The sequence below is a fragment of the Salarias fasciatus genome (genome assembly GCF_902148845.1).
Source record: "Salarias fasciatus chromosome 23 unlocalized genomic scaffold, fSalaFa1.1 super_scaffold_20, whole genome shotgun sequence".
Classification (NCBI taxonomy): Eukaryota; Metazoa; Chordata; class Actinopteri; order Blenniiformes; family Blenniidae; genus Salarias; species Salarias fasciatus.
This window is the reverse complement of record NW_021941230.1, coordinates 13,381,331-13,393,712: the sequence shown is the minus strand read 5'-3', so window position 1 is coordinate 13,393,712 and position 12,382 is coordinate 13,381,331. Positions and strand designations below refer to the sequence as shown.

The following is a 12,382-nucleotide window of genomic DNA, read 5'->3' as shown; positions in this document are numbered from 1 at the left end:
TCATTTGTTTACACCGCATGATCCGGGGTGTCTGGTTGACGTTAACTCTATTTGTGAGAACAAAGCCCAGAGTTTTCTAGGCCTCCACCTCCAGCTCCGGCTCCTGCAGCAGCAGGGCGCAGCGCCGGGCTGCTGGGTAAGACACGGACGCCGTCGCCACGTGGGTGTAATCACTCGTCTCTCACTGAGGGAGGGGGGGGGGGGGGGGGGGGGGGGGGGGGGGGGGGGGGGGGGGGGCGGCTCCGGCAGTAACACGAGCTTCTGCAACAACCAGGGCCGACACGGGAACGTCGGCGGGCGGCCCACAGCCCCCGTTCGTTCGCACTCAGCCTTCCCTCTTTCCACGATCCCCTCGCCGCGGATCCCCTTTCTTCATCTGCGGGGGAACGAGCGCGGCGCGCTGCGTTCAGGGCGCGTCGCGAGCGATGGAGGACTCACAAAGATCATCGTGCCTCCTCTTCATTTACTTTAAAATACAAAAAGACAACAAACTCCCCCGACATCTCTCACACCGTCTCTACTATCGCGTGATAAACAATACGATAATACAAAAGTGGGGGTTATCCGAGTTCCGCCTCCAGAAACGTGGTGTGTTTACTTGTTCTCCTTTCCAGTTGTGTTGCTTCTGTTGAGCCTCTAATTTGGCCGGGAAGCTAATGGCTCGCTCAGACTAATTGTTGTCCTGGCGTGCTTTGTCTTCGAGCCATTGGTGAAGCTAATTAGCCACCAAACCAGGCCGAGCGAGGACCGGAATAAGGTCAGGAAACATGCATATTGGAGCTGCTCTCATTTGCAGCGTCTCTCTCTTAATGCGAGAAGTCATTAGACGGGGCTTTAAAGATGAATCGCTGTAACGGGGCATCAGAAAGACGTTTGCTTTGCTCAGCGTTACGTCGGAGGAATGTTTTATTCCATTTCGAGTTGAGACGGCGCACTTGAACCCACCGCATTGAGCAAATGCAAACTTTCCCGGCGCTTTCTGTGGACGGGCTGAACTGCGAGTCAGCGTTTAATTGTGCGGCGTGCTCTCATTGTGTGCGGCGGCCTCTTCCTCTTCTTCCTCTTCCACTCTCCCATAAGCTAAGCACTTTATCATTACACGGCGCGCTGCTCGCCGGGCTTTGTGGCCTCCGCCGTCCCTATTCAGAGGCTGAATTGTGCAGGTCAGAGGTGGCCCGGTGGGGGATGAGAGGCGATGAGGAGGGTGAGGAGGAGGAGGATGAGGAGGAAGGCCCTGCGAGCCTCAGAGGGTTTCTGACTTTCCTCACTAGTTAACACTGAAATAATTTGATATGTACACTTAAAAAAATCACAGTATTATTGAAGAAACTGCCAGATATTGAAGATTATATTACCAAAATGGGGAGAAACACTGACTCAACGCACATGGTTAGAAATATTTTTCTAAATGTCATTTTGCAAAAACCACATGCTTTTTCATGTGGTTAAATCTGCCCACATAAACACTGATCCAGATAACGAAGATGTACAAAACGATACGCTGAAAACTGCTGTATTGTTCCACAGCTGCAGATGATATAAACCGGGGTTGTCAAATGTAAGGCCTGCGGTTCAAAACCGGCCCACAAGCGGCTCCAATCGCCAAACCAACAAGAAAATTGAATTAAGTTTATATAAAAAAACTGTTTTTTTTTTTGTTTTTAAAAAGATTTCCTGAGAGATTCAAAACAACACCGAGTGTCAAGCTGAGATATCGGCATGAAAGACGTCTGGCCGCAGTCAGGTTATCCTCTAAAGCCCTGCTGGCAGGGGGAGTTTGGAAAAATATGTAGAATGCAAATAACTTCCTGGACATTCCACTGCACTCTGAATCAGAATGCTTGATTAAAAATTAACTTTGAGTTGAGATTGTAGTTATTTCCAGGAGTACTTGTTTGGTTTTGTGAAAATTCAAGCATTTTCATCACAACAAAGAAAACTGTCGACTTTTAACAGCTTCATACGGTCATGAAGCCACTTTCTGAACCACGCTATCGGTTCTATCTGTTTTCTATTTTTCATTGACCTTCTAAAGCGTATGAAGACAGAATCAGCCAATAGCGTTGCAGTAGGTTTGTCTGATGGTTGGAAAGAGGTGGAAGAGAATAGAAGACACATATCATATCAAGCCAAACAATCCAGTTGCTCACTCTTCAAACTACACTGCTGATAAACTTTAAACAACTTTTTTTGGCACAAATGTCTCTTTGAAGGTTTTCGTGGCACTCGTTTCCCGATCGAAGTTGGAGAGCATCTTTTTTAAATCGTGTTTTTTTCTTTGAACATAAACTAAACTCTGAAATGAGTCGTCTCTAGACAGTTCTGATGCCCACTGCTGTTACTGCTGCTGTTGCCGCCGCCGTCCTGAGGCTCTCGGCGGCAGAGCGGTTCGGAGCCGTCACAGCTGGAGATTCCCCCCCCCCCCCCCCCCCCCCCCCCCCCCCCCCCCCCACTGCTTGACTTTTACGCTCACGGCCCTTAAAAACTGTCCAGAACAAATGTTTAATCGAGTGCGCTCGGCCCAGACTGCCTTGTGCTTTTAAAAACGTCTCCTCCTCTCGTATTTTTCCACGTTAGCGCAGCTGTCTTCACTCACACACAAATAGCTTCATGACAGCAGGATTTGCTTCGGTATGCGGCCGGACTGCAGACACAACAAAGCTGCTCCTGAAAGCCGGGCCGCTGATTTCATTCAGTCCCCTTCCTCTTTTACAGCTGGGATGGAAACACGTTGTGTTAATAAACTGTTCTATCAGGCAGCTGCTCGGCGACAAAGCCAGAGAACCTCAAACTGCTGGCGTCAATATAAATAGAGAGTTGCAGCATTTTTAACTTCACTCGTCCAGTAATAATTGATTTGCTACAAGAGTTTTGGTCTGCCCAGCTTGAACCCGGCGTAACTGCTCCAGCCAAGCTCACAAAGTGGATAAGAGCTCGTTCTGTTAAAGTGAGAGGATTGTATTTTTACTAGAAAGTTGTTAACATCATCTCCCGAGCGCAGACTGATCCACCTGAAACGTCTCGCAGAGTGTAATTACACCTCGAGTCTCTTCTTTTCAGGCTGCGGCGGCGAAGTTTGTGTTTACGAAACGCTTCGCTTCGTTTTGCTGGATTACAAGCCGGCGGGGACTCGTGAGCTAAACCCAGGCGAACTCCCGAACGGCTTGTTTACGGGAGGGTTTTCTGTTAACGTGTCATTCCGCCGGGGCGGCAGATCTCCGCCGTGATGATCGACGTCAAAACAAGTCAAAGCCGGACCTTCTAATTTCGGCTCAAAGTGATGGGCGACGCGCGGCGTGAAGCAAAATATCTGTTCAGGAGAGGCTCGACGTGAAAGCGCAGGTCGTCGTCCTGTCGGAAGAGTTTCTGGTTCCTGAGAGCAGCAGGTCCGATCGGCCGCCGCGCCCCCCCGCCGGCCGTCTGTTTGAAGGTGTTTACTGGAAGCTGAAGAGCTGCGCTCCGTCTTTAGCGGCCCGGGCTCTGCTCTCCGTCACACGGTGTCAAACAAACGGAACATGAAGGCGTTCTGGAGAGCCGGAGCTCGAGGGAAGGGGGGGGGGGGGGGGGGGGGGGGGGGGGGGCGGCGGCGCACAGGGTCAGAAAATAGAGACGGTTCAGCAGGAGGCGGGCAGCGGAGCGACACGGCCGAGTGCTGACGCGACAGGACGGGACCTCCATCTATTCTGGTTGCTGCAGTTGGAGGTCCGGGCCTCCTTGGTGACGGGGGGGGGGGGGGGGGGCAGACAGGCAGGATGTGATGTTTCCCACATCCACCTGTGACACATTCATCACAGTGGAGGAGAGGGGCATCCGTCAGGACGCTCCCCTGTGCGCCCCCCCCACCAAAACATCTGTATCTGCCTCCGCCTCATTAAGACATCATGTGTGAAGTGACTCCGCCGGAGCGCGGATGTTATTCTTAGCTCGTTTTTTTTTTTTTTTTTTTTTCCCCCTCCTTTCTCATTTTGGAGAAGAACTAGGTCTTTGTTTAATTTACAGATGGCTCGCTGAAGTAATTTCCCATTCAGCCGCTTGCCTCGGTCCGGGGCCTCGCTGTAATCCCAGGCGCCCCCCTAGCAAGGGTGCCAGCGGGGTAATATGGATGTTAGCTGGGGAGCACGGTGACAGCCCCAGGAGCCACAATTTAATTCATTGTATTTTAATTATCGCTCTCATTCAGCAGCCGGCAGCCCTTTCCGTGGCTCCGCTCGACAGCGAGCCTTTATCACCAGCCCGTCGCACAAGATAATAAACTTTTGCTTTAAGGTAATTACTTAATCTGGACAAACCTGTGTGTTAAGCAGTGCTATTAGGCGAGCGGGTGATAAATCAGCCACGCATTGGAGGTGGGTGATTACGCGACGGTGCAATCAGTCTTTGAACCCTCGCAGTCTTTTAAGTACCTAAATTACACAAACAGCATGCTAACAACACGCTGTTCCGAGGACGGCGAGCGGAGGAGGCCCATCAGCGCCGCCGCCGCCGCCGCCGCCGCTCCGCCTGCCTCGTTTTGTTAATGCCAGCCGCCGTGCGCTCACCTCCAGCCCCGTGATGCATGGAGGTTATTAGCACGTGGCCTGAGCCCAGCTGTCCGAGGCTGATAAGTAAGTCTCCCTCGTGGCGGCTCGCCACCGGGCTGCCGCTCTGCAGCAGTCAGGCCTGCGTGGAGGAGAGCGACGGAGGGCCGGCTGAAGGCCTGAACGCATCTCAGTGCACTGACACAACAGAAACTCCACAACTTCCATGTAACCAAGAAAAAAATCCCACATGGTCAAAACTATCTGGACTCATTAAAGGCTCTGATTTTGAACATTTGGGGATTTGGACGAATAAGCAGAACAGAATCTCATTTTGATGAAAAGAAAAAGGAAAAACAGCTTTATCAACACCTCACCATTTAATATGACATAGTAATTCTGAAAAGGGATAACTGCAGCTTCCATCTGTTTCTTGATGTGAGAAAGTAAAGTAAACAGCAGTCTGTGAATTCAGGACTGAAGCCAACTTTGCTTAACCGTAATTTCCAGCCTGGATCTTCAGATTATTTTGAGAGTGAGACAGAAAAAAAAAAAAAAAAAAAAAGACTGGATGTATTGAGTTGAGGGAAACCAGCTGTTGACATCTGAGGTCATTTAAGGTTTTAAGAAAGATGAGGAAACTGAAAGACTTGAGAAAAATGAGACAAAACAACTAGTTTTCGGACGTGCTGCCGATTGGCTTTCTTTTAGCGCTGCAATGCAAACATCAACCACAAGGCGGCGTATTGAGTCACTGAAAGAAGCAGGTGTTGTTTTCAAGCATTCACATGCACTGAACAACCACGAAGAAAAGCCAAAAATCTAAAAATCCAGATGCAATACGAAGTAGCTCAATACTGCCACCCAGTGTGCAACAGGAGAATGACTCACTCTTTACACGATGTCCATTAAACATGTATAAGTGAGTGATTAGTAGCTCGATGGCTATTAGTAATACATCTGGTGGGTTTATTGCCATTATCGTTCTATTCAAAGTTCAGATCAAGTGCTCTTTATTCCTCATCACGGTCTGCACAAACAGTCTCAAAGAGGACGTTAACGTCAACATCTGCATTTCCACAAGTTCAGTTCAACGTGGTGTGTCTCGTCTGAAAATCCCTGAAAATTCAGTGGTATTAAAGGCTGGACCAGGATGATCAGCAGTGTAATCAATCACCAATCAGTGGGCTGTTTTATGAATTTTGAAGCCGAACTCTGTGTGCTTCTGATTTGCAAACCTGGCAACGATCTGAAAGTGTTTTTTCAGCAGTTTGGACCAAACCTCTCCTGGATGAGAGCAAACTGAGATAACGATCAGAAGTGATGTGAACATCTGCTCTTGAACTCGTCTCGATCAAGTGAATTAGCTTTATTAGACGAAATACAGAGAAAAACCTGAGAAGTTTGGACAGAAAGTGTGTTCTTGTTGTTGTCAGACGCTTGTGTAGCAGCCCGGTGTTGAATAAATTTAAGGTGTTTTTGCTGCTGAAGACAAGCTGACTATGAAAAACTGGAGTCAGCTCCTGCAGGCGCTAAAACAAATGTGATCAAGCAAAGACTAATAGATTGCGGGAGCCCGAAGTGCGGCGCTGGCCGACGCTGCCGGCGCCCCGGGGGGGATCGGGGACCGGCGAATCAGGTAAACGCGCCTCTTGAACTCTCATGAGCGCTCGCCTTTTGTTCTTCCTGTGGCGGCAGAACAATGGAGCTGTCTGGGTGATGGAATAAGCCTGCCCGGTCAATCCAGCGGCCGGCGCGCCGCCGCCGCCGCCGGGGCCCCGGCTCGCTGGCCCCGGGCCCGGCCCGCTGAGGGACCGGCGGCTCAGATTACTGTCTGACGGGGCGAGCGGCTGAGTCACTGCGCTAAAAAGAGCCGTCGCTCCAGGTTTCAGCTGGGATTCAGGCTGACACTGCATTTATTCATTATTCATAAATTCTTTACATTCTAAATTTAACAGATTTGGTTAATTGAAATAGTATTTTATGTTATATTTGGGACTTTCTTCAATACCAGACATGTTGTTATGATGAGATGCAGTTATATTTTAGCAACAGTCATTCCTTTATTATATTTATGTGCATTTTCCAGACGTCCTTCAGTCTTTTCTCACTGCTCTTTCGTCATCATGCAATCATCTAATTTTGGTTTTATTTAATCTGATACTTTTGGGGTTTTTTTTTTTTATCCTCTCCTTTGTTGAACTTTCATCATTGTCTTATTTGCTCTACGTGTTTATTTTTGTCCGTTTTAATTCCTTTGACTCTTGTTTCAGGGGATTATATTTAGCTGACATGTTGTGAATGGTGCTTTAACATGAGCAGCGACTAAAACACACACACACACTCACACACACATACACTCGAACCCAAGTCAATCAAGTGAGAGCTTTGTGAAGTGGCGGCTGAGCAGGCTGACTCAGTTAAAACACACTCCGGTGCTTCGTCAGATGTTTCTGTACCTGCAGGGACGCCAACAGGTGGATGTGGAGGACGATCCGGTGAACAGAAAGCTGATCTGAGGCGGAGGAACCATCCGCAGACTTGCTGCTCCGCGCACAGCTGCTCGGCATTACCGCCGCCGCTGCTGTCTGACTTTTCAGTGTCAGGTGTGGCGTCTTGATTACAGCGTTTCACATCAATTAAAACACACAACCTGGAGGCTTTTTCCACCGCAAACACAGAGGAAGGGGAGAGGCGTGTCCGGCTTTAACACGAGCCAGTCACGACTCCGACACACAGGAAGCGCAGGAGGCTTCGTGCGGCTCTCTTCTGCTAATTTCTATGAGAAAACGAAGTTTGGGGCCATGTGCTCAGGACCTTTCTCTTCCCATCTCCACACACACACCATCGCCGACTTTAACTGGCGGAGCGATACAGCTAATTGTAGTTCAGCATATTTTTATATTTGGTAATTGCGTCTTTTCATCGAAAGTAATTGCCGGTTGAGTCTGAACTCCACGTTCGCCTCCATCAACTCATCCGAGAGGAGAAAAGCGGCAGTTAGCGTAAAGAGCGCCCGGGAATGATGTGAAATTACCCACGCGCTGCTTTCTCATTTGGCTCCTCCGATGAGTGACGAGCACGGCGAGCCGCGCCGGGTTCACGGCGAGGTTCGTCTCTGAAAGCAGCGGATCGGCGGCTCGTTACTTCTGTCGCCACGCCGCGCTGGTGTCCGGTGACAGGAAGCGGACGCGCTCCACCTTCCAAACCAAACACGGACGGGCGACAGAGTCGCCGGGGTCGACTCCAGGAATCCGGCCCGGAGCAGCCGGGCCCCCCCGGGGCCCCAAAAAAAATGAGGTAAAGTGGGCTATTTCTGCGCGCGCCGGGGGACCGGGCCTGTCCGTCACACTGTCAAGGTGCAGAGTGAGAGGAATGGACCCGGACTGCTGACTCACTCAGGTCTGAGGCCCCCGGGGATCCGCCAGGCCCCATTATCCTCGGCCGCCGCTCGGAGGAGAGCAGATAATGATCCGTAGCCCTGACCCCTCCGCTCCCAAATCCCAGGTCACCCCTTCACATTCCCACAAGAACATCTACCAGTGTGTGTGTGTGTGTGTGTGTGTGTGTGTGTTGAGACACAGGGAGAATTTTAATGCAATCCAGAGATCAGCTGGCTCACCTCCTCATCCTCCCTCTCTGACGGGGCGGCCACACCGGGTTACAATTAGCAGGATCTGAAAGCTGTACAGTGCGAGCGAGGGAGGAGATGATGGGAAAACTGGAGCGAGAGAGACAGAGAGAGAGAGAGAGAGAGAGAGCGGTTGTTAAGCAACGCTCCGATGGAGACTGTCCAGATTAAAAACCTGAGAAAAATGTTAACAAGAAACATAACTCCATAAAGTGAGTTACAGGCCCTGAAAGGCTGCGGCTTGAAACGGCGCGACAATAAAAGGCATCTTCTGCGGTTTTGTTGTTATTGAAACAGCTAATTAGTTCTGATGTTTTGGGTAAACTTCCCAGATCCGAGAAGAAGGACCCATGAAAGGAAGCGGGGCTCTAATGAAAAATAAAAAGGCCAATTAAAAGGATGAAACACGCAGCGCTTGTAAATTTAAAAAAAAAAAAAAAAAAAAAAGGTAAACAAAGAAAAAAGTAAAAGAAAGAATGCACCATCATTACTTCAGGTTTTGGCCTTTATCTTCATGCCTGTTTGATTTTTTTGGACTAAATAATACAAATGCATGCTGGCAGGCCGCGGCTGCAGCACCGCTGCATTGTGGGAAACGTAGGAAGCAGATCAGACTTTCTGCAGCTCAATATTTAATGGAATACAAAGAAACAATAATAAGACACAAAGACACTCCAGTTCAGCGCCGACAGTCACAACATTTCTCTGTTCTCAGTGGATATTTTCACACTTCCTTCTGAGCTTTTCCTGCTTTGACTTTCTGGAACTTCCAGCAATTTGATTCTTGCATTCGAGGTCAATCAAGGTTCCTCGACTCTCAATACTTGTAATTAAACCTCCAAACAACTGAGAATGAGCCCGGTTTGGGAGTGTGTGTGCTTGTGTGTGTGTGTGTGTGTGTGTGTGTGTGTATGTGTGTGTATATTCAGTGGGTTTAGGGTTTCCGCTGTGTTGCTCGCAGCTCCGGAGCAGACCGGGCTGTTTGCAGAGGAAGAGCGCGAGCAGAAGAAAGCCTTTTCCCCGGCGCTGTCAGCCCCGGTTTGAGTCGGGGCTGCAGCTTCCCTCCACACGGTCCATCATCATGTCTAGTTCAAAGAGCGTCTCGCTGCAGGTCTTTGTCAAAAGCCTGGTTGGATATCTTTTAAGTTCAAGATGTAGGATTTCTTAGGACGACTTTGATTATTTATTTATTCCACTTCTCTTGTGTGATAGTGCCAATACTTTACACGAAAGTGGTCAGCTTGCTCTGAAATTCGTCTTGCTTCATTGTAGCCCGTTTGCCTTTGAAATTTATCTTTTTCTTTTTTGAAAGGCAAGCTCTTTTTTTTTTTTTTCTGAAGTCTCCTCTCTCTCTCTCCCTTCCACATCTAACCCTCTCTTCCTCCTCTGTGCCCCTGCAGCCCCCCACCACCTCTTCCCCACCTTCCACACGCCCATCCCCATCGACATGCGCCACCACGAGGGACGCTACCACTACGAGCCCCACGCGCTGCACGCCATGCACAGGTAAGCGGCCTCTCTTCCCGCGGCCATCCGATTATTTACCGTACGGCCTTCCGGCGTGCTTCCCTCTCTCCTAACTCTGGGAGGATTTGCTCGCGAGTGTGTGCAGCTGATGAGAGCCGAACGTCCGCCAACTTTAATACGGGAGGCGCACGACAACGCGCTGACGTGTAAAGTGAATAAGCAATGCTCGCCGCGGCGCCGGTGTCTGATGCGGTTTGATTACGCCGGCGAGCCGGGGGCCCGAGACGTCTGGGGATGAAACACTGGAGCGTCTGAAGTTCTTCTGCCGGGATCCAGAATGAAAACGCCCGTCTCTTCTCAGTAAGAGAGGAGCGTTTCAGCAGCCGGAGGAGGAATTTCACTGATGTTTCGCTTGACTTTTTGCAGTAGAAATGAAGATTAAGAGCTACCTGCTGCCTACTGAGTTGTTTGATTTTTTTTTTTTTTTTAGTTTCTTCTTCTTCACAGCTGAATTTGTTTTGTTATTAGCAGTAGAACTGTATCCGGTCTGGAGAGGTGAAATAAATAAATAAATAAATAAAGCGTGTGGCTGAGCTGGTATCAATCTGCAGCTCGCTCCATTAGCAGCGATCGGCAGGGCCGGATCCATCACCGCTGACATAATACACCCGACCTGCGTCCAGCAGCCTCTTTATATTCATTAATAGCTTGTTGTGGAGCTAATCTGTGTGGTGCAGGCCATGTTGCCCCCGAGCTGCCGCCATAATTAAACTCCCGGTGTGCAGAGGTCAGGGCGCTGCTGCAGCGCTGGCGGTGAGGCGCCGGGCTCAATAACGCAAACCGTCGCACCGATTCCCCTCAAAATGCGAAGAAAATACAGGATGTTTTACACAAAATGCAGCTTTTCTCAAAAAGTAACAAACTTTTTTTGAGGCTTTTCCCTGGAGGTCAAACACAGACAGATGTGATTTTCATTCGTTTGTCTAATCAGCTCTAAACTCGAGGACGGACTGGATGAAAATGTCTTCCATCCCGTCTCTGTCCCAGTATTACGGCGACGACAGCGTCGTGAGTGAAATGTAGACACCAGGTGACGAGCGAAGACGAAGAAACGTCTTTATCGTCTGCTCCAAGTTTTAAAACTTTCACTTTTCTGGTCATGCTTGCAAAACCAAGAGCGGGGAAGCAGCTGCGGGCTCATCTGTATCCTGGGCTCAATGCGAACCTGCAGCCTCCCGCCGAAGCCTCGGCTTACTTTATCACGGAGGAAAAACTGGCACCGAGACAAAAAAAGTCAATACAATCCTCCAAATAGTACTCTTACATTTAAATTCACAGATTTGATGGTGATGCATACTTGGCCCGCGCCTGGCGGAAGCAGGGCTATTCATCACGCCGGCGGGGAGAGTGGAGGGAGGGGGAGGGCGGGGGAGGGCTGTCCGCCGACTCGGCCACCTTGATTAATGTGATTTGATCTTGACAGTGGACCCCTAATTCATCAAGACCTTGATCTAGCTGTCGCTCCCCCCTGCCTGTGCCAAATTCACCTAATTACAGGAACATTGCGCAGCAAATTAAGTGCGGTGTCATTTGTCGCCTGGCGCGGCACTTTATTACAGACGCGTGGCAGCGTGTCAGAGGTCCCCGCCTTGATTGTCTAACATGACATCTCCGCGCCGTCCTCTTTATCATTGTTTGCATATACCGTAATGAGAGGGCTGGTTATTTTGTCAGGCCTGTCATAAAAAGCAGCCGAGGGGAAGCCTCTTCTCCCCCCCACCCCCCCCCGCCCCGCCTGCCTCTTCCAGCCGGTACTGAGGACGCTCCTTCTTCCCTTGCCGTCGTCGGCAAATGACAGCGAGGAGACAAAGTTCCCGAAGTAGGCGGCGAGGAGAGGAACACTTTCTCCTCCGTGGCGGCGTCTCTGTGGACGCAGCGAGGCCGGAAAGCAGCGTCTGACGGTTCACACCCAGACTTTTTAGAGCTCTGCTGGACCAAGTTGCTCAGAAGTTTCTTTCGTTCAGTCAGACGTCGAACCAGCAAAGTCACAATTCTAACTTCGCCGCTGCTCTTGCCACTTTTTGTAAAACTTTAAGGTGAATGTAGTGAATCTAAAGAGGGTGAGACAGAAGCTTCATGGATCAAGTGTAAGTAGAAACGTCACAGATTATTAGAATCCAGCAGAAACCCGATGGCTGGATGAATTTATAGAGGCCACAACCCGCCGCTCAAATCAACACATGCATTACTTGAGTTTCAGATGAGCCTCATATATCGTGGACATGCAGCGAAGACACGTACATTTTTAGATAAAGAGGGAGAAATAACCTCCATCGTAAAATCTCAATCCAAGAATGACGCAGCAACAGCAAGACTGAGCTGCTGACACAGTTTGGATGCTATGTTGGAATTTTTTGATGAATAAATTCTCATATCTGCACCAAAAAAAAAAAATCAATCAGCATTCGTGTCTTTAAATGAGATTCTTTTTCACACGTGTGATTATATTCAAGTCAAGTTCAATTTGAGAAGCGAAATCTTGAGTTTAAGAAAGTGGGAGCAGCTGAGACTCTTCACCAGAGAAGCTTTGAATGCGTTTGCAGTGGATATTAAAACCAGCTCTGAGCTCAGGGTGAGACTTCTCTCGAAAACGATGCACGGTAAAGGACAGAGGGGCGAACGGACCGGAGGAAGCGGTGATGAATCCAGGCTGTGATTTGCAGCTCGGCGCTGTGTTTGTTTGTATCTAGGTCATTTCTTGGCGCGC

General features: G+C 49.5%; 1 protein-coding gene across 1 annotated transcript in view; it reads left to right on the top strand.

Annotated features, from left to right (window-relative positions):
* LOC115383824 (zinc finger protein GLI2-like) overlaps positions 1–12,382 on the top strand; it is a 47,858-nt gene that overhangs the window by 17,573 nt on the left and 17,903 nt on the right. The window contains exon 3 of the mRNA XM_030086016.1: positions 9,549–9,654. Coding sequence (XP_029941876.1) covers positions 9,549–9,654 — 106 coding nt within the window. The remainder of the gene's footprint in view (positions 1–9,548; positions 9,655–12,382) is intronic.